Source organism: Rhodnius prolixus, unplaced genomic scaffold (assembly GCF_049639745.1).
Source record: "Rhodnius prolixus isolate KJV_2025 unplaced genomic scaffold, Rpr scaffold_7, whole genome shotgun sequence".
NCBI classification, from domain to species: Eukaryota; Metazoa; Arthropoda; class Insecta; order Hemiptera; family Reduviidae; genus Rhodnius; species Rhodnius prolixus.
The window spans coordinates 2678454-2702710 of NW_027411582.1; the positions used below are offsets into that span (position 1 = coordinate 2678454).

Here is a 24257-nt window from a genome sequence, read left to right on the forward strand (position 1 = left end):
CTATATAGACCCCCCGGGGGTCTATTTAACAAAAGTATGGGGTCGATTTGAGCCAGGGGGTCGAAGGAAAAACTATTTCGAATCCAATATAGGGAATTTTGCAAAGAAACACCATTGCAAACCCATCTCATATAATTAAGAAGCAATACTGTACGAGGGTTGTTTGAAAAGTCCGTGCAAAAATAAAAACTACTTAATTTTTTGGGGTAAACCTTTTTTATTATTCAACATAGTCTCCTTTTAGGCTTATACACTTCGTCCAACGCTGCTCTAGTTTGTTGATCCCTTCCGAATAATAGGATTTGTCCAAGTCTGAAAAATAGCCATTCGTTTCTGCAATCACCTCCTCGTTTGAATAAAATCTTTTTCCCGCCAATATTGGGGAACAAATAGTAGTCCGAGGGAGCCAAGTCTGGAGAATAGGGAGGGATGTGAAACGAGTTGGAACCCTATTTCCATTAATTTTGCGACCACAACTGCTGAGGTGTGAGCTGGTGCGTTGTCATGATGGAAAAGGACTTTTTTGTGGGCAAATCGTGGGCGTTTTTCTTGCAGCTCGGTTTTCAAACGGTCCAATAACGATGAATAATATGCACCTGTAATAGTTTTACCCTTTTCCAGATAGTCGATGAGGATTATTCCTTGCGAATCCCAAAAGACAGTCGCCATAATCTTTCCGGCCGAAGGAACGGTCTTCGCCTTTTTTCGCGCAGATTCCCCCTTGGTAACCCATTGTTTAGATTGTTCTTTGGTCTCAGGAGTGTAGTGATGTATCCATGTTACATCCACAGTGACGAAACGACGCTTAAAGTCCTGCGGATTCTTCTGGAACAGCTGCAAACCGTCCTTGCAACACTTCACACGATTTCGTTTTTGGTCAAGCGTGAGCAATCGCGGCACCCATCTTGCGGATAGCATGTCCAAATGTTGATGCAAAATATTATGTACCCGTTCATTCGAGATGCCCACAGCACTAGCAATCTCACGCACCTTCACTCTTCTGTCATCCATCACCATATCATGGATTTTATCAATGATTTCTGGAGTAGTAACCTCAACAGGGCGTCCAGAACGTTCAGCGTCACTTGTGCCCATGTGGCCACTCCGAAAATTTTGAAACCACTTATAAACTGTTCTAATCGAAGGTGCAGAGTCACCATAATGTTTATCAAGCTTCTCTTTAGTCTCCTGAGGCGTTTTGCCTTTCATAAAGTAGTATTTAATCAACACACGAAATTCTTTTTCGTCCATTTTTTGAAAATCACTCGACTTCCTCGATTCAAACGAATGCCAAACACAAAGAAATAGACCGATCTGGCTGAAACTTGGTGTGTGTTCTTCCAAGAGATGCTACCAACTAAACATAACCTCGATACGCGCCAGTAGTGCTATCTCTCTGACTTTGCACGGACTTTTCAAACGACCCTCGTAGTTACTTTACTTATTATTTAATACATATTAAGGTATTCAAATTTCAACATTCAAGATATTTTCCATAAAAACTATTTGTTACACAATGTAAAATTACTTTAATAAAATGTTTAAAATCATAAAAATAAATTGTACAAAACACAGCCAACCTAATAGATAGTTTTATTTTTAATTAACTGAAAATTACATTTATGGGGGGGTCGATGGAGATTTCTGAAAAATTGTATAGGGAGGTCCATGGTCAAAAAAGTTTGGCGACCCCTGTCCTAAAGTATCAGTACTGTGCATTGCAGTGTGTTGCCACATATATAATAATAAATAAAAATAACCTAGAGGAAAGCTTAGGTTAACCTCTCTCTGTCTTCTCTCGGAAAATGCCTCAACTCGTATTTTACTCGGAAAATGCACCATAGTAAAAAGCTCTAGTCGTGTACAATGGCAGCGGCCGATGTTGGAAAATCCCTAGAACAATTTTTGGGTCAAAACTCAGGGAAAAGAAAAAAGAATTGTTTCCAGTAAAATATCACTTCCGGGGAGACCTGATTTTTACTTAAAACTTCACTAACTTTGGAACTATCTACTAACTTCCGGTTTTTTTGAGGTAACCTGATCACAGGCACGTCAGACCGACTTCTCAATTTAAAAAAAATAAATAAAAAAATAGAAAATTTTTACTATCTCTGATGCTTTTTCTCACCGGAAAGAGGTTTTTTTTAATAAAACCCAGAACTGCATAAGACAACGGGCTTCTGGAGGGGGATTTAATAAACTGCTTAAAGAGAAACAGCTGTTACCGAACTGAAGAGCATGACGCACTCTGTGCACGGCTGTCTTGATCCAATAATACTAGTGATCTCCATTATATAGCAGGCCATGTGTTATTTATCACTTGGTGTACACACAGCTCTAGTGTGCTGTATTTTATATATATATATATATATTTATATTTATATTTATATTTACATATTAATAAATTAACTAAGTCTGGTAATAAATTTCTGGATAAACAAACGTGATCTATCATCCGGCGGGATGGTGATGGCAACACTGGCCAACTTATCAATGTCACCTGACAGCGCGATCTGCCTTTCACCGCAGGACATTAGCATTCAGTGGTGGCTGTGCTCCACAAAAACCCAGTGCCAACTACCAGGTAGATAGTTACCAACAATTAAGGACGATCATTGACCAAAGTAGTATATCCATTCCAATTAACGTCAAAAAAAAAATAAATAAATAAACAATTATTTTGTGAAAAAAACGTCCCAGAAACTTTGTGACGTCTTGAACAGTTCCATTTCCGGTGTATTGCTGTTCTTCCTCATCGTGATTCTTTCACAGCATAAAATATTACGAGTGTGTTTAAAGTCTTCCTATACAGGATGATCCATTTAAAATATATCAATCGCTAATAACTTTTTAGGAAAGCGGAAATCCGTTAAAACTCATGAAGTAAACTATATGGTTTTTTTGGGGGGGGGGGGTGGTCTAGATTTTCAAATTTTCCACGCCCCGATGCTGTATCTTAATTTTTTGGCGGAATTAAAGCCAAAAAAACCCGATCAAGGTTTCATAAGGACCACTGGTTTTGACAATGATTATGAAAACTACATAAAAAAACTGTGATAAATGACGTTAATCCCGTTTCGATATCACCTAATATTTGTCGAGATATTTAAGATCAAAGTTACAATTTTATCTATTCGTGAACGGTTTTCAATATTAATTTTCCACCAGAAATACACGTTTTGGGAGGTCCTCTGACTGCAAAAATATTGTTATTTGTGACGCAAAGTAAAAAAAAAATAATAATTTAAGATTTTAAAACATGTAGTGTAATGTAATGGTTGTGGGTGAATCAGGGATAAATTTGTTTTATCATCAAATAAAAGTAATCATCACATCATTTTAATGTACCCCGTATGCAATTGTCCTAAGATCACGGTAAGAATATCTTGCCAGGGTGTTGGTCTTGTGGTCAAGAGCGTGGCTTTGTAAGTGGGAGATCACCAAATCGAATCCCACGTATGTTGTAATTCATAATAATATTAAATACATCATACATAATAATACTTTTTTTAAAAAAATAAAATGTAGTCATACGCGGGATTTGAACTGGGGATCTCCCACTTACAAAGCCACCCTCATGACCACTAGAACAACTCCCGCCCCTCCCTGATAATCATAGGACAAGAAGTCTTGCACACGGGCTACGTTAACATGATGTGATGGTTGCTTTTATTTGATGATAAAACAAAAGGGGTAGCGGAATAAGAGGGGTCTGGCGGCCCCCACCGATTTTGATACAATCGACCCAAAAACCTTGGAGGAGACAGAAAAAAATTTTTTTGAAATTTTTTCCGACCCTCTCCAACCCCATAAAAACCCGTAAACGAGAAAAATGTGTTTTTTTGTTATTTTAATTTTTTTCGAGCGTTCAAATCATTTTAAAGCGGTTCCAACGCAACTAAAAATTTATTTTGGATGTGTAGATGTTCCCTGAATTTTTCCGGTTTTTACTGTACAATTAAATGAAGTGAAACATAGCTTTGAATCCAAAAAAATCGTTAAAAATCGGGATTTTTTAAAAACAAGTCTTCGGCATTTTGGGCTGACTCGATGGAAAATGACGGCCTAACTATGGTTGAAAGATACACTCTTACTCTACAAAATGGCGCAATTGAAACTCAATTTGGTTGCTTGTTGTCTGCGATAACTCAATTTGAGTAAAACGCGAATTTAAAAGGTATGCGATTTTGGCCTATAAAATAAGTCACAATTTAATTAAACAAAAAAAGCACCAAAAATAATGTTCGTATAAAGGTATTCTAAATCGCTGATCAAGAATTTGATGTCAAAACCATGTTTCGACAATTGACAGCTGTTAAAAATGCTGTCCACAAAAAACGAAGAATTCATTTTTTTTCAATTTTTTTTAAATGCACGGATAATTGTTTTTATTTTCAATTCATTGAGGTACATAATTATAATCTTGAATTTGATGATAAAAGTATATGTTGATAAAACGTCATATCACATTTTTTTAGTTTGATTTTGTCGAAGATGTTAATTTTTTGAAATTTTTTTTCGCTAAAACAGAGATGCCACCAAAAAAACGAAAACTTCCAAATGATGAATGATGAACCTGTAAAAAGGATCTTCAAATCTTTTTCTGTCATTTCGGGAAAGTCTGATACATCGTCTGATGTCAATGGTTTGAAGATCCTGATGCTGACAAGTTTGAGAGTTCTGATAATTGTCGTTCCACACGATCACGATCTTGCGGATAAGTTTCGTGATGACTGTGGCTTGTTGATGGTAGATTCGGATCCGAGGAATTGGCATCTGGCGGAGAAGTTGTTACATGGAGATCGTGGCTCATCGATAATAGGTTCGGATCCTAATCAATGATTCGCACTGACTAGACGAGTTGAACGACGACATTTTCCGCACAGAACGTTTCCTACATCCACTTCTTTAAAAAAATTGAAAAAAAATGAATTCTTCGTTTTTTGTGGACAGCATTTTTAACAGCTGTCAATTGTCAAAACATGGTTTTGACATCAAATTCTTGATCAGCGATTTTGAATACCTTTATACGAACATTATTTTTGGTGCTTTTTTTGTTTAATTAAATTGTGACTTATTTTATAGGCCAAAATCGCATACCTTTTAAATTCGCGTTTTACTCAAATTGAGTTATCGCAGACAACAAGCAACCAAATTGAGTTTCAATTGCGCCATTTTGTAGAGTAAGAGTGTATCTTTCAACCATAGTTAGGCCGTCATTTTCCATCGAGTCAGCCCAAAATGCCGAAGACTTGTTTTTAAAAAATCCCGATTTTTAACGATTTTTTTGGATTCAAAGCTATGTTTCACTTCATTTAATTGTACAGTAAAAACCGGAAAAATTCAGGGAACATCTACACATCCAAAATAAATTTTTAGTTGCGTTGGAACCGCTTTAAAATGATTTGAACGCTCGAAAAAAATTAAAATAACAAAAAAACACATTTTTCTCGTTTACGGGTTTTTATGGGGTTGGAGAGGGTCGGAAAAAATTTCAAAAATTTTTTTTCTGTCTCCTCCAAGGTTTTTGGGTCGATTGTATCAAAACCGGTGGGGGCCGCCAGACCCCTCTTATTCCGCTACCCCCTTTATCCTGATTCCCATGTGGCTGTGGTGTGTGAGAATTAATATTAAAGAAACATGGTACCTGAAAGAAAAATGGATTCAGTGAAATACGAGTACTTCCGGTTTGCTGATTTTTTTGTTTTAACTTATTTTATACATCGACAGACAGAGAAGACTTGACCAATTTGTGAAAACCACTTCCTTTTTTATGGGGGAGGGGGGTTCAATGAGTCAAATACATGTACTTCCGGTTACAATTCCAGAGTAGAAGATCTGCACACGATTACAATGCTCTCTCTTAGATGGTGTAAGAGAAATTAATGTACTTAACTAACCAGTTTTTCGTATTCCTGGTGACATCTAAAACAAGATGAACAGTGCATTTCCATGAACTGACTGGAATATCCCATCAGTTATTTCATTTTCAGAAGATCTACTTCAAGATCAAGTGGAACAGTTGGAAGAAGACCTTACATCCTCATTAGACTGAGCCGGTCAGACATACTTGTAGACAGACTATAAAATTAGTAATCCTGAAGGCACAATCTAGGCACTCATCAACCTACACATGAACTAACTTTACGATCTCCTCTGTTAAATCCACAAAAGAAACAATTTAACTGTTAACCATAATGTGGTCAGTCTAATGTACTTGGCTAGCAGTAACTAGCCACGTATATAACAATCCGTGACGTCATCACTCACACTACTACATTCTCAGTCCTAAACTCGTAAATATTCACCTTACTCTGCACGTTTTATCTAGTGGCACATTTGTGAGTTCTAAACCAAGTTTTACAAAAATGGAAGAAAACGTTTTTGTGAGAAAATCACAAAATACGTAAGTAGCTGTTCCGTAAAGTGGCACTTCCGGTCTTCCAGTTTTTTCTTATAATTTGAAAATTTCTGCAAGAGAAAGCCCAAAGTTAATAATTTAAGTCTCTTGCAGGCCTAAAATTGAATTTCCAATTGAAACGGAAACCAGAGACTGGAAATTGAAATCTATTCTGTCCATTGAAACTGAACAGGAAGGAAGTGGTCCAGACCAAGCGCGGTCATAGCTGATGAACTTTAGTTCCGTCTTGTGTGGTCTCTCTAGATTGGCGGTAGGTAACCTGATGGTTACACACACAAGTGTGCTGTGTGGGTGGTAAAGAGTTGTGTGACCTTCGCCAAATGTATCCGTTACACCGGTGCACGGCGCGTACACATAGACACACCACACTCGCCGTCTCTGGGTATAGTACCCTCAGAGTAGACGCGGGGGGGAGAGTGGATCTTCTTCCACAGAGTTTTTGGGGGGCTTCATTGTACTGAACGAACTGAAACTGTACATATTATTATTGTCTGGGAGTGAAGCTAACAATACGAGTACTTTGATGCCAGCTACTTTTAGACGGCTTCTCAGCCAGCTCAAGTGTTTTGTGCTTTAAGTAAGTCCTAAGTCTCTCACAAGTTCACTGGTACCACTAAAAAGTAATCGCTTTGCCCAACTAAATCGTTGATTTCTATTTTGTTTTTACGAACAATAAGATAACCTACCTAATTAAGGTGTTTAATTATGTTAAAAAAGTATTGCAGCTAAGGCAGTCCTTATCCCAATAATCTGTTTGCATTCTTTCTCTTTTCAAATGTACTTAAAAGTAATCTTTGTTTTTCTTTATTTATTTCAGTGATGCTGTGCATAGACACTAGTCATGCACAAAGAGACCAAAATTTGGACTCAGATAGAAAAGCTCGAAACCAAAATTTTGACGCAATTACAACTACACTTCCGGCTCAGCTAGTTAAGTTAGAGGAAGTCAAAAAATCAAAAGTATCGTAATCACAGTCGTCTGTGAAAGAAATCATAAATCTACGATTTCCAGCGATTGTTTTGATTCAATCACGATTTCAGTCAACAGCTATTTTTTTTCTTTGACGCCTACGTCACCCCCCCCCAACTGAAGATCTTCCAAGTTAAGAAACGTTGACTAATAACATCCTCCAACAATCTTCAGCAGAAACATCTACCCCCCCAAATTTCTAAAACGCACAGGACTTCGTGGTTAGCCAAAATATTGGTAACTTCCGTTTTCAACTAGCGATTCAATTTTTTTTTTTTAAACTTGGGTGTTTCTGAGATAAATCTTTCGTAGGTTTTCATCCTCATCTCTGCACAGCCTGATGACGTGCTACTTGAACACTTATTGACCATGATTCGCTTAACACACCCGGGAGTGAATCTGGGTGGGCAGTGAACTGGAATTTCGATTTAACTGGTCCATTTCCCTTCTTCTTTTTTTAAAAATAAGTATCTATCTATTAATAACCTAACCACGCTATACCGCCGACTGCATCAACTATAAATCTAGACGCGTCTTCTGAACTTCCCCCTTCTAAAAATAAGCCTTTTTTTTTAAAAAAAACCCCCCCACTCTCTCTTCGTTTGAAAAACTACGTATAAAACGGTAGCTATAACACATTTACGGTAGACCATATGATGCACACATCTCGACAGTAGCGATCTTATGGTGGGAACATCCGTGAACATTTCACTTAATTTGTTATCATCAAAATCTATTTACTGTTTTTTAAAAAAATTACTTCAAAAAAGAAAATCTAATGTAAACACTGGGTTTTCTTTTTTCTTTATTAACATAAAATTTGTACGTAATCAAAAGTTCACTTAAACGGAACAACCATTTCCGTAAAAAATATTCTCTTCAGTAACGAGGTACTTCCGGTTACGGAATCTGGAAAATATGAACACATTTATCCCTTCTAACGTAACACTGAAAACTGAAATGACACGTTAGAGGTCTTGCTCACCCACAGAAGAGCTCAAATTTCCATTTTTTTTTTCTTTGTTTCCCTGAAAATAAAAGAGTTGTGGCTCAAAATGAGAACCAAGTGTAGGGCTAAGGATACTTAGTGATAACTAAGTGATAACTTAGCCCTAGAAAGGGAAGTTGACTTCCTTATTCTAAAGACATTCTACTTTAAAAATTGACTACTGGTGCCATCTAAAAGAGTTTCCAATGAATTAAACAACTTTGATAAACTAACACTGTTATATCTTGCTCATGAACACGTTTTCTTGTAAAAAAAAAAACGAACGTAATTTCTCATTCGAAGATAAAAGGAATCCTGGAAAATGATACACATTAGTTAAGGAAAGTTTTACTAAAAAGTGGCCAGCACCTAGGTCTGATAATGATCACATAAGGGCCTAATGAGTTTTTCGATTACTTGTATTTTTCCAGTATCCAGGAGGAAGATTGAGGCTGTTTGGAGAATAACTTATGCTTCGAAATGGTGTCAGTTTTTAGGAAAATCTATCTGTCTTTCTAACCGTGTCATCAGAATCGAATTCGGACTAAAACTTTCTGAGTAATAACTTATTGCCAAAAAAAGTAATGATTTTAGAAAAAAAAAAAGTAAAGTGACGTCACACAAGAACAGTGGAAAATATGAAGTTGGCCAATACGTCACTGAACTCCACTTTAGATGTACTACACCACAGTAGGCCTATGGACATTACTTACTGGTTCACCCTGTAGACAGACTTACAAACCAATTTCTTCTAAATCACTTTTCTGGACTTAAGGGACCCCTCTCAAAATATTTCTGATGATGACCATATTTCGGGAAAAGTTACAAATGATTGCAATATTTAAGATAAAAATTTGAAAATTAATTACTCGAGGGTTTTTCTTTTAGATGGGGAGGGGCCATTTCTCGGAAAACAATGACATCAATGGTGATTATAAGATTGAAATAATAATCTGTGTAAGTTTTCTTTTGTTCTGAATCACAGCCACTAAATCGCGCGTCAGATAAAGTGAGATGAAAATATTATATAAATGCTAAAATAAAAAAAAAGATGGAATTCAAAACAGCGAACTTGGGAGGGGAGAAGTCTATATTGAGGTTTATGGAGTGGGGATAGCGGGGCACGAAGGACGGGGGTTTCATCTGGTATCGAGCGATATTCAAATTATCTGTATAGATGTAACAGGGTAAGGGCAGGACGTGTCGCCAATATTATGGCTGTCAAAGGGAGATCTCGATGATAAAACCCCCTTAGTCCCCGGGAATGGTGTCCCAGCGTGCCATCCATACATCCTGGATATCGGAAATAAATGTAACAGATCTCTTCCATATTTGGTAGGCAACTTCCCGTTTGGTCGCATTATTTGTATAATGAGGCGCCCACATACGCTGTTGATTTTCCCTGGAAAATTTGAGAAAATCTATAATAAAGAAAAGTTTGAAAATCCACAAAAAAAGTGGTATTTTCGGTTTCATACAAAGAGTTTATTAAATCTGAGCTTTCCACAATTTTTCTTTAAGGATCGATAGTCGAAACACTCGCACTACTTAGTTTTTGTGTTAAGTAAGATTCGTACTGACCGACAGAAAAGCAAGGAGACTAATTTGTAAATATATGTATATATGTATTTTAAATTCTTTAAAGGAGGCTTTAAAACTTATAAAAATTTGAAACGTTTGCAATGATTCAAAACAATTAAATTAGGCAAAGAAAAGTAAAAACAGAACAGATCACTAGCGCTAACGATAGCCGAGCGGTTAAGAGACTAGACCCGCAAAGCTAAGATGTATTGTTGGTTTAGTAGGTTCGACTCCCAGACTTTAGGTCTCGGATTTTATTTAATGGTTAATATGAGAAATTTATAGTAAAATATGTTAGGCCGTTATAGGCTAGATCCGCAAAGCTAAGATGTATTGTTGGTTTAGTGGGTTCGATTCCCACATAAATAGCAAAAATGGTTACATTTATATGTAAATAGATATTATCATGTTAAAATTTTTATGGCATATTCTGAAAATTCAATAAATACCTACGGGGGAAAAAAATAGTAAAAAAAAAAAATTTAAACTATATTTTTCTATGAAATCATTACAGTTGAATAATAAACAAATCAGAATGCAGAGATAGGAGGTATGAAATGTGGGCGGTTTGGCTGGCCAATCAGAGGCTGGTACTGCCACGCCTTCAACACGCCTACTCCACGCCCTCTTCTATCGGATTTTAATTCTATTACTATCTCTAAAATTTTCTGGTAAAATTTAATTTTTAATCGGTGAGAGGTGAAATTTAGATTCTCCTCCAAAATGCTGTTACTATAAATTATGACTGGTAAAAAAATGACTGGAAATTCAGTTTTCTTTTATTTTCCAGCCGATCATTTAAGGGGGGGGGTTCCAGTTGAACAATGCGAATGTTTGTGGCCTTGAAATTTTTTCTAACGAAAAATTATTTTGGTGGGGGGTTCTGAGGGAATTTTGACCCAAAATCTTTTGAACACAAAATTTAAAGTTGCAATAAAATTTATATCGTACGTTAAATTGCAATGAAAGAATGCAGTATCAGATTTTCCACTTTAATTTTGAAATGCACATGGAATTTAGTTGACTAATCATAAATGAATAACAAAATAAAAATGTGTAGAGCATTTATAATAATAGTATTATACATATATTTAGTGCATAAAACTAAGTACGTAATTAATTACGTCATATCCGATTGTTTGTAATTTTAATTAGTTAAACCAAAAACAGATATGCAGGTTCCTGATTTGTTTTATTAATTCCTGTGCATAGGTCTGCCTACTGTCCTGGAAGTTTTTGGTTGGCTCAATTGCTATGCTAAACAGAAAGTGAGGAAGTCTAGAATTCCATTTGGGATTTAAATAAATAGCGGGAGTGAAGAAACTCCTACTATTCTCGGGGATTCTAACTGACCTAATTCTTTTTAAACTCAGGATTTTGGAACATATTTGGTCAATACTAACATTAACTGGAATAAAAAAAAAGAAAACTGTATATTTAACTAAAATTACGTTTAGAGGGAAACTCGTGAATCTCATCCGTCCTCAGGGTGTCCCGGAAAATTACGAGAAAAATAGAGGTTATTGATCTAAAATTTAGATAAAATCGCAGGAGTTTTTAGTTGGGAAAATCAAAGCAAAGTGCAAAATCTTTTCAGTAATGAGTTACTTCTGGTAACCCACTATACATTATAAAGCACTCTCGAGTTGTATACTAAATAGAGTACTACAGCTGTAAAGGATGTTTGACCCTTCCTCCTGGAGTCCCTTTAATCGGATTGTCCTTTATACATTTCTCAAATATATGTTGTAGTGCAACAGGAACAAGACAAATACCTTCTGTAAAGGGTCACTTCCGGTTGTAGAATCTCCACCATCAACCTCAGAATTACTCAGAATTTCACTCTCCTTCAATAATAATAATAAATAAGTCGGACATAAAGCCAAACTTATCCTGAAAACCAGGTACTTTAGAGGAAACCCTACCCAAAAACCAGCCCTACCGGAAGTGCCCTGGAAGAAAATGCTTCAAATAAAAGAAGAAAAGCAAATTGTTGAAGAAAATCTCTAAAAATGGAAAACTGAATCATTAAGGCGAAAAAGGGAAGGGATTAGCTATATGGTTAGCGTATTGGATTCCCACGCGGAGGTCCCGGGTTCGAATCCAGCTTCTTGGCCCTTAGATTTCTCTCTATCTAGGAGCTTCTTACAGCTCACTGTCCGGTGATGGTTACAGTGTTGTCTAACGAGAGAACACTGCCTCCGGAGGCCCGGCAGTGCACTAAAAAAAAAAACTCCGGGCGCCAATATAACCTTAGATGTTGACGCGCCTTAAGACATTAAAAAAAAAAAAAAAAATTAAGGCGGAAATTCCGGTTTAGAGATTGGCAAGGTTTTGCACTGGGTAGGACCCAAACTGGATATAAAGATTCCGCTTCCTGCTGTAAACACTCGAAGTTTGTGGAAATCACTTTTCCAGGTGTTAAATGACGTCAAAATGGATGTTTCCGGTGAAAACGCGAAACGATCGGTAACACTTTTCCTTACCTAGTAACATTAAAAGAAAATTAAGAGAATTATCTATATTCTCATGAACACTACTCCATTGGCCAAAGAATGGCCAATGACCGTTCTTGTAGCTTTAAGATAGCTTTCATTGGCTAAACTTACTTGATGCGTATTTTCTCGCACAGTTAAAGGTTAAAGGACGATTCTGCCATGCTCGGCGTGTAGGATATCGCATGGTAGAACGAATCAAACCGCCAAATTCTAACCTGTTCTATTTTTAAAACACCATCCTAATCATAAGGAAAAAAAACCGTACCTGCATCTGTCTACAGAAAATTTGGCTATTTAGGAAACCGAGGAAAATCTTAATACTTTTTCCTTACCTACAGAACGTAAAATGTTTTTATCCGTTTCTACCTCCAGTAATATGGAAATGTTTTCCTTTTACATTTTTACAAGGATAAATATTGCAAAGGTAGGAAAAGTGGTTGGCATGTCCTTAGAGCGCCACCTCCATTACATGTTAACTTAGCGTTGTGAAGGAATCTTATGAATAGAAATTATATTTGTTTCCCCTTGCGGAGGGTGGTGGGGGGAGCAACTAGATCTAGAAGAGGAAGCTGTAAAGCTATCTGCTTGTTTTCTTCGAAATCATCACCGCATCCTTTTTTTTTTTTAAAGGAACTTGTGTGTTTTTCTTTGCCTGCCATTTCCGCTTGGCCAAAGATTCAACTTTTCTTATTTCCTCTTACAATACAAGGGGAAGTACAGTGATCGTACCAAATCTTCGATATCAAAGTTTACACCGGAAATGTCCCAATTTTAAGGTCTTCTGAGACCAAAGAAGGAAAAAAGAAAGGATTTTCCAAATTGGTACTCGTAACTCATCGGAAGTAAAAAATATTTCCTAGTCTTTGCCAGGACTGAAACATGGAAACTACTCACACCAGACTAGAAGAGGTAGACTGTAAAACAAAATGCTGACAAGACTACTTGACTAGCCTTCTAAATTGACGCTATCAAATAATAGGAAATCGGTCAAATGCTTCACAACAGAATCACAAATCCTGCAATCCTAATTCGCTCCAATTTTTGGGCCTCCAACCACTACAATCTACACAGATCTATAGATTCCCTTTATCTCAAGAAGTTTAGCCCAATACGACTAAATGAAAATTCCATCCAAATTAGCTTCCCGTCATAATCTAGTGTTCATTTGCACTCTCTCCTCAAGTGAAATTACCTTACCAACTCTGATCACAGTACTCAGGCGAGCATTTAACTACAAAAAAAATTTCGACCATCCTGGGTCGGCTATCATTAGCTACAGTAGGTAGCTGACTACTTGGCTACCAAAACCATGGTGATCGCCGCTCAAGTTGCCACGCTAGTACGTGCAAGTATGTATATTTTTCGAATATATGTCATTTTTTCTAATTAGAATAATGACGTGTATTAGGCAGTTGGATATTGATCAATAAAGGCAAATAATAATAATAATAATAATAATAATAATAATAATAATAATAATAATAATAATAATAATAATAAGGGAAGGGATTAGCTATGAGGTTAGCATACTGGACTCCCACGCGGAGGTCCCGGGTTCGAATCCAGCAGCTGACCCTTAGATTTTCTCTTCCTAGGAGCTTCTTACAGCTCACTGTCCGGTGATGGACAGTGTTGTCTGTAACGAGAGAACACTGTCCGGAGGCCGGCAGTGCACTGGAATTTTTTTTTTTTTTTCCCCCGGGGAGTAAAATCTAATGGATACACCCACTAAAAACCTCCCCGTCTCCTAGCTAAACCTTCCACGGAACCGTTTACCACATTACTTCGTGGAAGGCCTTCGCTATTCGCCCTTTCGGGCTTCCGCATCTTTAGGCCACATCTACTCTCTCTCCCTCTCAAGTGGCACGGGACACTTGCTGGTGAGGGTGTGTGCTCTCCACGAACTTCTTCTTTCTCAGGACGTCCTCAACAAACACAGCCACTGCTGCCCATCCTCTCTCCTCGCGGAGCATTCTTTGAGTGACGTCATCTGGGCTAAAGTCGCCTATTGCATCGGCCGCTCGTCTTCTTTCCGCGCCCCACCGACTGCAGGCAAAAAAGACATGGTAGGCATCCTCCTCCACACATTCCTCGCAGTGGGTACATTGAGGGTCTTCTGCTTTTCCGATCCTATGGAGGTACTTTCGAAAGTACCCATGCCCCGTCAGGAACTGGGTGAGGTAATAGTTTACCTCCCCATGTTGCCTCTCGACCCACGGTTTGATATTTCGGATCAGTCTCGCTGTCCAGCGTCCCCGCTCATCCGCATCCCAGCGTTCCTGCCAATCATCCATCGTCCGGGCACGTTCCTCGCGCTTTTTTCTGGCCTTTGGCAATACCTCCGCTTTCCGTAGATAAAGGCGCCTACGCTCGACTGCCAGTAAGTCGATTGGGATGGTGCCCGCGACCACCATGACCGCTGGTTCAGACACCGTGCGGTAGGCGCACGCCACTCGCAAAGCGCCTCTACGCTGCACTCCTGCTTTCTATACTTCGTGAAGCGAAGTGCTTCAGCCCATACCTCCGCTCCATACAGCAGAATCGAGCTCACCGCTGTCATCAGCAGCTTTCGCTTGCTCGGTCGTGGGCCATGCGTGTTTGCCATGAGCTTCGCCAATCTGCCTGTCATAGCCGCCGCCTTGTCCGCCACATGCGCTATGTGGGGCCAGAAACTCAACGTAGTGTCTATCATGACCCCAAGATATCGGATTGCCGGCTTTGTGAAAATCTCCACTTCACCCACCATAAGTGGGACCTCTTTTGGTATCCGCTTGTGGCTGAGTGCTACCAAATAATAATAATAATAATAATAATAATAATAATAATAATAATAATAATAATAATAATAATAATAACATTATAACATTTAAGGGTACCAATGGTGTAAAAGGGTCTTATTTGGCGAGAAGTGAGGGAAATCTTCCCACTAAAGGGCCATTTAGGATGTTGTACGTTTCTACTCAAGATAAAAATATACTCGTATATGCATACATTTTTTTATTTTTTTTTTTGCGCATTTATGGACCTCAAAATGTTATTACGACTGAAAAATTAATTAGAAAATTTTTTGATATTGTCACATTTCCGGTTGAAAAATCTAGCGATACGGGAAATTTATTACGGGCAAAAAGGGTAACTACTTAGGAAATAAAGGCACTTATGTAGAATTACTTCTGTATAATAATACGGGAGGAGATTTATGTTACATAAATATGTACATGTGTATGTGAGGTATATAAGCGAGCTACTGTATTTTATATAATACAGACGGAAACTGCTTACAAAGGGGAACTAGTAGCTGAGGAAGTTTAGAAGTGCTTGATGCTGCAAGAGAGAGATGTACAGCTTCCTGAGACGGTCGGTGGTAATATCCTCCAGCCAAAGAGATGGCGTTCTCCGGGTTCTTCCCCTCGTCACTGAGTCGCTGCTCAGTACGTTAAATATATATATAAAAAAAGACAGAAACTCCTCCAATGAAGAGAGCCGCCATCTTCTTCCACAGCATATTGCACTGGACAGAATGCAAAACCATGCATTCTGCATACGCACATCTGGGGGAGTAACGGAAGTATGATAAAACTCTTGGCACTGGCCTCCTCTACACCGTACTTGCTTTACTGGAAGCCTCTCCCAGTGGAGCTTTCATAATCTACTAGAACTTGCTGGACACGTATCAAACATATAGCTGGGGTATGTTACGAAATTATTACATCCTTAAACTGCCACTACAGCATGGCGCAAGGAAGAAAAGGGATAATAGAAGGAATGAAGGGAGAAAAAAATATGTACTGCTTGCCTTTACACTCTGGCAGAGCTAGAGGTCGCCTGAACGGGTAGAAATGTCCCGAGTTAGCTGAATATCTTCAGCACAGGAAGACGCCGATAGCTCAATATCCCAATTTACAACTAAGTAGCTTTAGATGCTAAACGGTTTTAGCCGAAATCTAGACTATATGATGGTTCTATACTTTGCGGGGACATATCAGTATGAGTTAGCTGAATATCTTGTAAGAAGAGGAGCCGATAGCTCAATATCCTGTTTTACCATCAAGTCGCTTTAGATGCTGAGAGGTTTCAGCCGAAATCTAGACTATTCTAGACTATATGATGGTTCTATACTTTGCGGGGACATATCAGTATGAGTTAGCTGAATATCTTGTAAGAAGAGGAAGACGCCGATAGCTCAATATTCTGTTTTGCCATTAAGTCGCTTTAGAAGCTGAGAGGTTTCAGCCGAAATCTAGACTATTCTAGACTATATGATGATTCTTTACTTTGCGGGACATATCAGTATGAGTTAGCTGAATATCTTGTAAGAAGAGGAAGACGCCGATAGCTCAATATCCTGTTTTACCATTAAGTCGCTTTAGATGCTGAGAGGTTTCAGCCGAAATCTAGACTATTCTAGACTATATGATGGTTCTATACTTTGCGGGACATATCAGTATGAAGTTAGCTGAATATCTTTTAAGAAGAGGAAGACGCCGATAGCTCAATATCCTGTTTTTACCATTAAGTCGTTTCAGATGCCAAGAGGTTTCATCCAAAATCTAGACTATTCTAGACTATATGATGGTTCTATATTTTGCAGTAGGGTAAAGTACCCAAATTTCGCCCCCTATTTAAAACAATCGCCAACTGTTGCACACTAATGGCAACTTTAAGAAAGTTACATTGAGGCAGCAATAATCGTTTGGAAACGTCAACTCCGGGGTACGGTTCATGTCCAGCCGAGTTTTGAAGTTTTATATTTTTAGTCATAATAAGTTGTTTGGTAGTGTTTCAAAACGTATTCAAGTCTTTTAAAGGTTCGTTAAAATATTGATGTTGCTTAGGTCATGTCACGTCTTTTATTTTGAAATTCTTCAACAAAACGCCAGTTCATTCATGTGTTGTTTCTATAGTGATAGCCATTAATATAATAACTGAATCTTCAAGGTAACCATAGAGATTTTGTCGAAGTTATTATTAGTTTTTATTTTACAATAAAATTCACTATACTTAAGGGGGACGAAATTTGGGCACTTTACCCCTATATAACAGTACTTGCTTCACGTTAAAGGACGCACGCTCGGTGCCCAAGGGTACTTTGTTTTCCCTAATGACGTCTCAGGGCTCCCCCCTATATTTTCCGAAAATGATGAACGAATGAAATCTAGCTCAAAAAAACGAAAGTTTGCAGCAAGTCTAAACTTGCCAACCCAATGGAACCTGACGACCGGAAGCGAGCAATCAAATAGCTCCACAGGAAGTAGCACTTTACTAAATATCTCATTTCTCAAAAACAACTGATTTTTTTGCTTTAAACTCTGTACTCAAAGACACACGAAGGTCTATAACTTTTAGCTGAAACATTTTTCCCAGGAAAATTCGGATAAGGGGGTCTTTTGAGTGAGGGGTGTGTACGCTTCCCTCTCTTATATGCCTTGAGAATATCCCCCCCCCAAATGGTGAATACTTATATGTTTCTCACCGGAAATCCGTAAATTTTATTAAATACATTTTCAGTGAAAATTTTATAGGATTTTCTTCGGGAAAGCGGAAGTTACTTGCATAAAAAAAGTGTTCTTTTAGGGCAAACAGTAGGTTCGCAAAATTGCTGCAAGAATGTTCTACGAACAACTCTAAAGGAACACCGTTAACACTAAACAAAAACGAAGTACAATTCTAGCCCGTGCTCTAAACTACAGTGTGAACGTAGCTTAAAGGAATAACCAGAGAGAGAACTGCAAAAAAAAAAAAAGTGGGTAAGACAAAGTTAGAAGCTGAGCTGGACCAATCTATTCTTAGAAATAGATTAATAATAATAAATAAAAAAATCATAGCGGAAACGCGATCCATACTTGTTAGCACGTTAACTTTGGCGCCAAGGCAGTGTGACATTCCGAAACACATCACCATCAGTTTAGCCAACATTACTCAAAAAACTACTCAAGGACGGAAATGCTTCTAATCGGGTGACTAAAGACATTGTAACGCTAACTATTCACCATTACTTGAATACGTCATTGCACAAGTTAATCTGGCGTGACCACTCACACGACATTCCCTTATCACTTTTCTTAAAGATGCTGCTCATCACAGAATTTTCCTTAAACTCCAGAAATTTGAGTCACATATTTAGTTCTAACCAAGATTATACAGTTCGTAACAGTGTACATTAAAGCTGAAATATAACTTTACAGAAAAGCCATTGCGGAAAACTGCACTGAAACTCTTGAAAATGATGACGGAAATGGCGGGTAACTAAACCGCTAAAACATTTTCCCTACTCCATTTCCTTTTTTTAAAAAAAAAAAAAACCGCTCTGGCGACCTTAAAAATGGAATAATAAAATTGTTTCCGGCGAAAATCTGGCATCACTTCCAAAGTCCTTTTTTACCTGAAGATGGCAGGAAGTACTGTTTGTTGCTCAGGTTTTTTGCTCAAAATCACGATCAGAAGTAGGAACTAGTATTTTTAAGTCAGCGTTTCTATGTTTATCTAAAATTTGGACCAATGTAGGGGAGGCTTTTATATGCAGCCTTCTTCGGGCCTTAGCTGTCGGTTATTTCCAGGGATACATCCTCCTCATGTGGAGCCATTAGAAGCAGTAAAGCTGCATTAATCAGGACCCAGCATGCGTCTTGACGCACTTCTCTCTGAGATAAACCTCACATTAAATACCAATCATACTCCCCTTTGATTTCCCCACGGGATCATTATCTCCAGGACCATTATCTTCTTCCAGCATCCACTAAGCCAAAACTACTAGTTGGTTTCTATTTATAAACTATTTAGATACACTAAAAGGTGAAAGTGGAATAAGAGAGCGGAACAAATGCCTTAAGAATAATGTGATGACAATGGCCCGCCCAGCCCGCAGTGGCTCACGATCTTACAAAGATGCTGGCTTCTTGATTCACTTTAGCTCTTCTGAGTATGACGCAGTTATAGTTTCATTAGGATACCTGACAATAAATAAATGTAATCAATATATTTACAATCAGTTTCGCTTTCTTCAGATTACTTGTATAAACAAAGTACGATTCTTCTAGTTTAAAAGGAGATAAAACTACATTAGGAAACTGTAAATGCATTCAACCAGTTAAGCGCGTTTGATGAGTATACACGTCAAACCAAATCTCCATTACGGTACGTTCGACGTGTATACTCGTTGTGAAAATATATAAAATTGCCATTAACTACAAAAAAAAAGCTCGAAATTTTAATAAAATACAAATAAGAATATTATTTGGTGGGATGTTTCCTTTATCTTACCCAATAGAACTGCGGTGGGTGTCAGCCAAATGACCAAGTGGTTGGTACATGTTTGGTCTCCGCATTAGAGATTGGGGGAATTACGCACACAAATAGAAGCTCCCAACCCTTTGTGCAATGCTGTTTTTACCTCAGATAGAGGTCCAGAGCATGATTTCATTTTGGCACAGAATTCAAAGCTCTTTTCTCTTCCTTGTAAAAGCTCTTGCGTCCCTAGTTAACTAGAGCAATGCATGCGTGAAGTAAGCAGTGCAAGATTTTTTGAAATGAGCACAGAATGCTCTGTGTGTAATCTATAAACCTCCAGAGAGATTGCAGAAAAAGTCGCTTGCAGTGACTATTATGACGGTGTAAACTTTTTTTCGATAGTTTTGCTCTGAGCGTTCGACGTGTATACACACGTCATTGTCTGATTTTAATTCCGCACATTGCGGGGGAGGTTTTTTTTTTTAAAAAAAACTAAATTCCACCGCTTAACCCTCTGGTTTAGATTTAGATTTGGATGAAATATTGGGGCAGAAATCTTGTTTGGAAATTAGCTTCTTTAGAAAGGATCATCCAGAATAAGGAAATGGATTTACAAACGTCGGGACTTCCGGGAGAAAAAGGAAGTAGCGAATATGCCACAGGCTACTGGGCGGAAGCACTACAAGGGCTTTTACACTTGCTATTGGTAAGACCACCATGTATTGTGCTCCGTCTTGAGGTATCTGGAGTCCCAAAAGATTGGGTGAACTCCAGCTCGACGAGACCAAAGGTGCGTCCACACCGAATATTATTTTTATTAGCCCATTTAGAATTTCTTTAAGATTCATAGTTGGGGGGAAAAAATTAAGTTTTTTTCCAAAAAATGGAAATCTTCTTTAAATTTTAAGGATGCCAAAGTGAAACCGGAAGATAGCTGGAGTAAAGAAAAAACGGAAGAGCTGATTTGTTACGATGACTCCAGGAGGAGGTTACTAATAACTGGAAAGGTGATAGAGGGCTACCAGAGTTTGTGGGTAATGGCGGGGTGTTCGGAGGGGTTATGGTCGAGAAACTCAGCACGGATAGTGTAAGTAAATAAACATGCAGGATGAGTGTGTATGAGTTAGAGTAGAGTCTGAGACAGGGTCTCCTGCAGCGGAAGGGGGGGGCCAGCGCCACAGTTGGGAACAATAAAACTACTCCCCTCTGTTCCACTTCCGGTCACCTATCAACTTCTCTCTCTTTTTTTTTTTGTTCCCCAGTGTTTTTTTTGTGTTTTGTTCCCGACCATCACACTTCGTTTTGTTCCTTTGTTTAACAACCAGCTGACCGTAGTGAGAGAGAGAGACGAGAGATTGTGCAGTTAAGTTTAAACTCGACGCGCCCCTCTCTGGAAAATAATTAGAAACTTTGTGTTTTCCTGTTCTCTCTACCCCCTCCACCTGCAACTGCCATCAAAACAGCACGGGATATAAAGTTCGCTCTACGGAGACAAAAAAACAAAAAAAAAACTAAACACGTCACATCAGCCTTGCAGCCAGCCAGGCAAAGCAACGCACAACTGGAAGGTTATAAAGTTTTATAACCTGATTCCCAATCCTGTTTGCAAATCCTAGACCCCACGCCTATATAACTCCCCCTCTGTTCTGTTCTGTCTGAATGCAAAAAATAATTAAAAACTCGGCTCTGCTAGAAGAACAAAAAGGCAGTTTACTAGAAAAAGCTTTGGATACGTATAAAACCCCCTGAGCACTTAATACTTGCATTATTTTTAATTTTGTTGACGAGCCGGTGCAACGTCAAAAGTTTTTTTTTATATGCAACTAACTGTTGCAGTCAAATAATTTAAGTCATAATCGTGCTAGAGAAGGGAGTGTCCGAATTTTAGTTTTATATTACAATATTAGGGGGTTTTATACTCGGTTCCATTCCGTTTTGTATTTGTTTTATTATTATCCTTCCCCGCGAAGAGGCTCAGCCGTTCCTAAACCCCCATTCAAAAAAAATAGGAATACCAACCAAGTAGAAGGCGGAAATGCAGAACAAGGGCGAAATTTCGATAAGTATTCAACGATTACTGTACTTCCTTTACTACAGCAAAACGGAATTTCTTCTTTGTTCCAAGATGGACAGAAGGTGATTAATAAACGTAAAGTCTGTTTTGATTACCACTCCAGCTTCCTCCGGAAGTAATATTACGTCTTTAATATAAAGTATAGCAAAACGGAAGTAGCCTGGTAGAATTTAATATTGTGACTTAGTAGTACGTAGATGAGGGCATTCATGACTTAGTAATATAAATATTACAACTCTACTATTTAAACTAGTACAAAATTACAAACCGGAAATGAACAGAGAATTTATTAAGGCGCCACGGTAGCCGAGCGGTTAGAGGCGAGACCTGCAAAGCTAATATGTATTGTGCTAATGGGTTCGATTCCCGGTCTTGGGGCCTTGGATTTTATTTAATGGTTAATATGAGAAATTTATAGTAAAGTATGTTAGGCGGTTATAGGCTAGACCCGCAAAGCTAAGATGTATTGTTGGTTTAGTGGGTTCGATTCCCTATCTCTAAGTCTTGGATTTTATTTAATGGTTAATATGAGAAACTTACAGTAAAGTATGTTAGGCGGTTATAGGCTAGACCCTCAAAGCTAAGATGTATAGTTGGTTTAGTAGGTTCGATTCCCTATCTCTAAGTCTTGGATTTTACTTAATGGTGAAATGAGAAATAGTAAAGTACATTTGCTAGCCGCCTCCGTCCACGACACCTAATCGGTAGTTGGACGTTAAGCCCCGTTTGAAAAAATAGGCGATTACTTTACTTTTATCAATTTTTCAGAGTATACCACAAGTTTAATTATTGAAATAATGGTTTAAGTTTTGTAATATTAAGGAACTGCTGAATAAACTAGTTAGGGTAGGGATGTCAAGGACACTTACTACCAGGATCTTACGAGAAGCCTCACGAATCAAAGAGATTTGGATTTAGCAGTTATTCATGGTTCCAAGATGTTGAATCGGCCTTTCCAGGAACCTTTTTATGTTACTGCCTCTTACTACGTATATTACGCAAGAGGATGTAATGCGCTCGTGATTTTATAAGTGATTTCAAAGATACACCGGTAGTATCTGTTTTGGGGCAAACCTGAGCCCAAAATAAGCGGTATTCACACATTTTTCTGTATATAGTATGTGCGTTTGTCTGAATGATTTTTGAATGTGTATAACTCAAAACGCCGGAAATGAGATTTTCTTCTCCTGAAGATTCAAAAAACCCTGAGCTAAACTAGGCACAATACTGGGGGGGGGGGGACAATGTTGGTCCATCTTCTACCTGACAGAACCTGTTCAGGCTCTCCTCTGACATCCATGTTTTTTTTTACTCACTCTACAATGTGCCAAGAAAAAATGGCCTACGATCCTCCAAAGAGCCGCCCGGACTGGTTGGAGTAACGCCGCGCGAGTAACTGCTGATGACCTTCCTCCGCTAGAGTTTTTAGTTTCTCCCACATTTCCTACGACGTCATCTTTAAAAACAAAGGGCATCCTGTGAAGCCGCTAAAGGGTTCCAGGTCCTACTATCACTCTCGCTGCCCTTATAAACCTGAATTTCCTCGCAATCCTATTCTGGCTACCAATTACCATCAGGTTTTCCTACAACCAGTACCGCACCAAGTAAAAGACAATCCTTGGAAGAAATTACTGCTCAGATCCCTTGTAGGGACTAAATCGTAAAATGTCCACGACTGTAAATATTAGTTTCCTCCACTGAGAGATAGGACGCCCATTCGCTATCCATAAAATTAGGGACACAGATCGTTAAAGTCCCATAAATCAAGATGTATACAACCACAAAATAATGGTCGCCCCACGCCAATAATTCACCTGTGTAATTAGTTTTTCCGTAGAGGCAAATTTTTGAACGGAAATAAACTAGGTGAGGAAAAAGCAAGGCCTTATACCTGATCGCTTGTACAGTGCTGATAAATCGCTGTTTCCCACGTCCACGGTAATTCCTGAAATCAAAAAAGGAAACTTTCTAGATAAAGGTAATAAATATAGGCGCAAAAAAGCATAAATAATCTTGGGTGGGCCACACTCATACAAATATTCAAGATTTTCTTTAAAATTGGGAGTTTTTACTAAGTGCTAGGCTTCAATTTATAGAGTAACAATGGTATTGATCTAATAGACCAATTTTTTTTGTGATCAGCTGTCTGTCTGCTTAATTACTGAACGACTCTCCTAATTTATTTATTTTATTTTTATTTTTTAAATATCCTTTTATTGAAATTTACACCTGTAGCTACAGGGTACAATAAGTAAATGTGATAAATGTATATAAATAGCGTGTCAGACGTGAATGACGGTCATCCAGTGATGGCCGCCATTAGTCACCCAGTTGGTCGCGGGGCCAACGGCGCCTCAGCCGTCTTCGAGGATTGGAGGGTAGCGTAATTGAAGAGCAAGTTTGCAGCTAAAGGGTTGGGATGAAGTGAGAGTTTTTGATGAAAATTTTTATATCGAATTTTGGCAAGTTCGGAGATGAGTGGAATTTGGAGATCTGTA

At 38.3% G+C, this 24257-nt stretch overlaps 1 protein-coding gene across 7 annotated transcripts in view; it reads right to left on the minus strand.

Moving 5' to 3' along the window:
* The window catches only part of LOC141446724 (uncharacterized), a 317788-nt gene that overhangs the window by 140363 nt on the left and 153168 nt on the right, over positions 1-24257 (minus strand). For 6 of the 7 annotated variants that reach the window (XM_074113434.1, XM_074113432.1, XM_074113433.1 and 3 more), the window contains one exon: positions 23651-23704. The exons of the other annotated variant lie outside the window; for it this stretch is intronic. In XM_074113434.1, coding sequence (XP_073969535.1) covers positions 23651-23704 — 54 coding nt within the window. The remainder of the gene's footprint in view (positions 1-23650; positions 23705-24257) is intronic. 7 annotated transcript variants of the gene reach the window in all.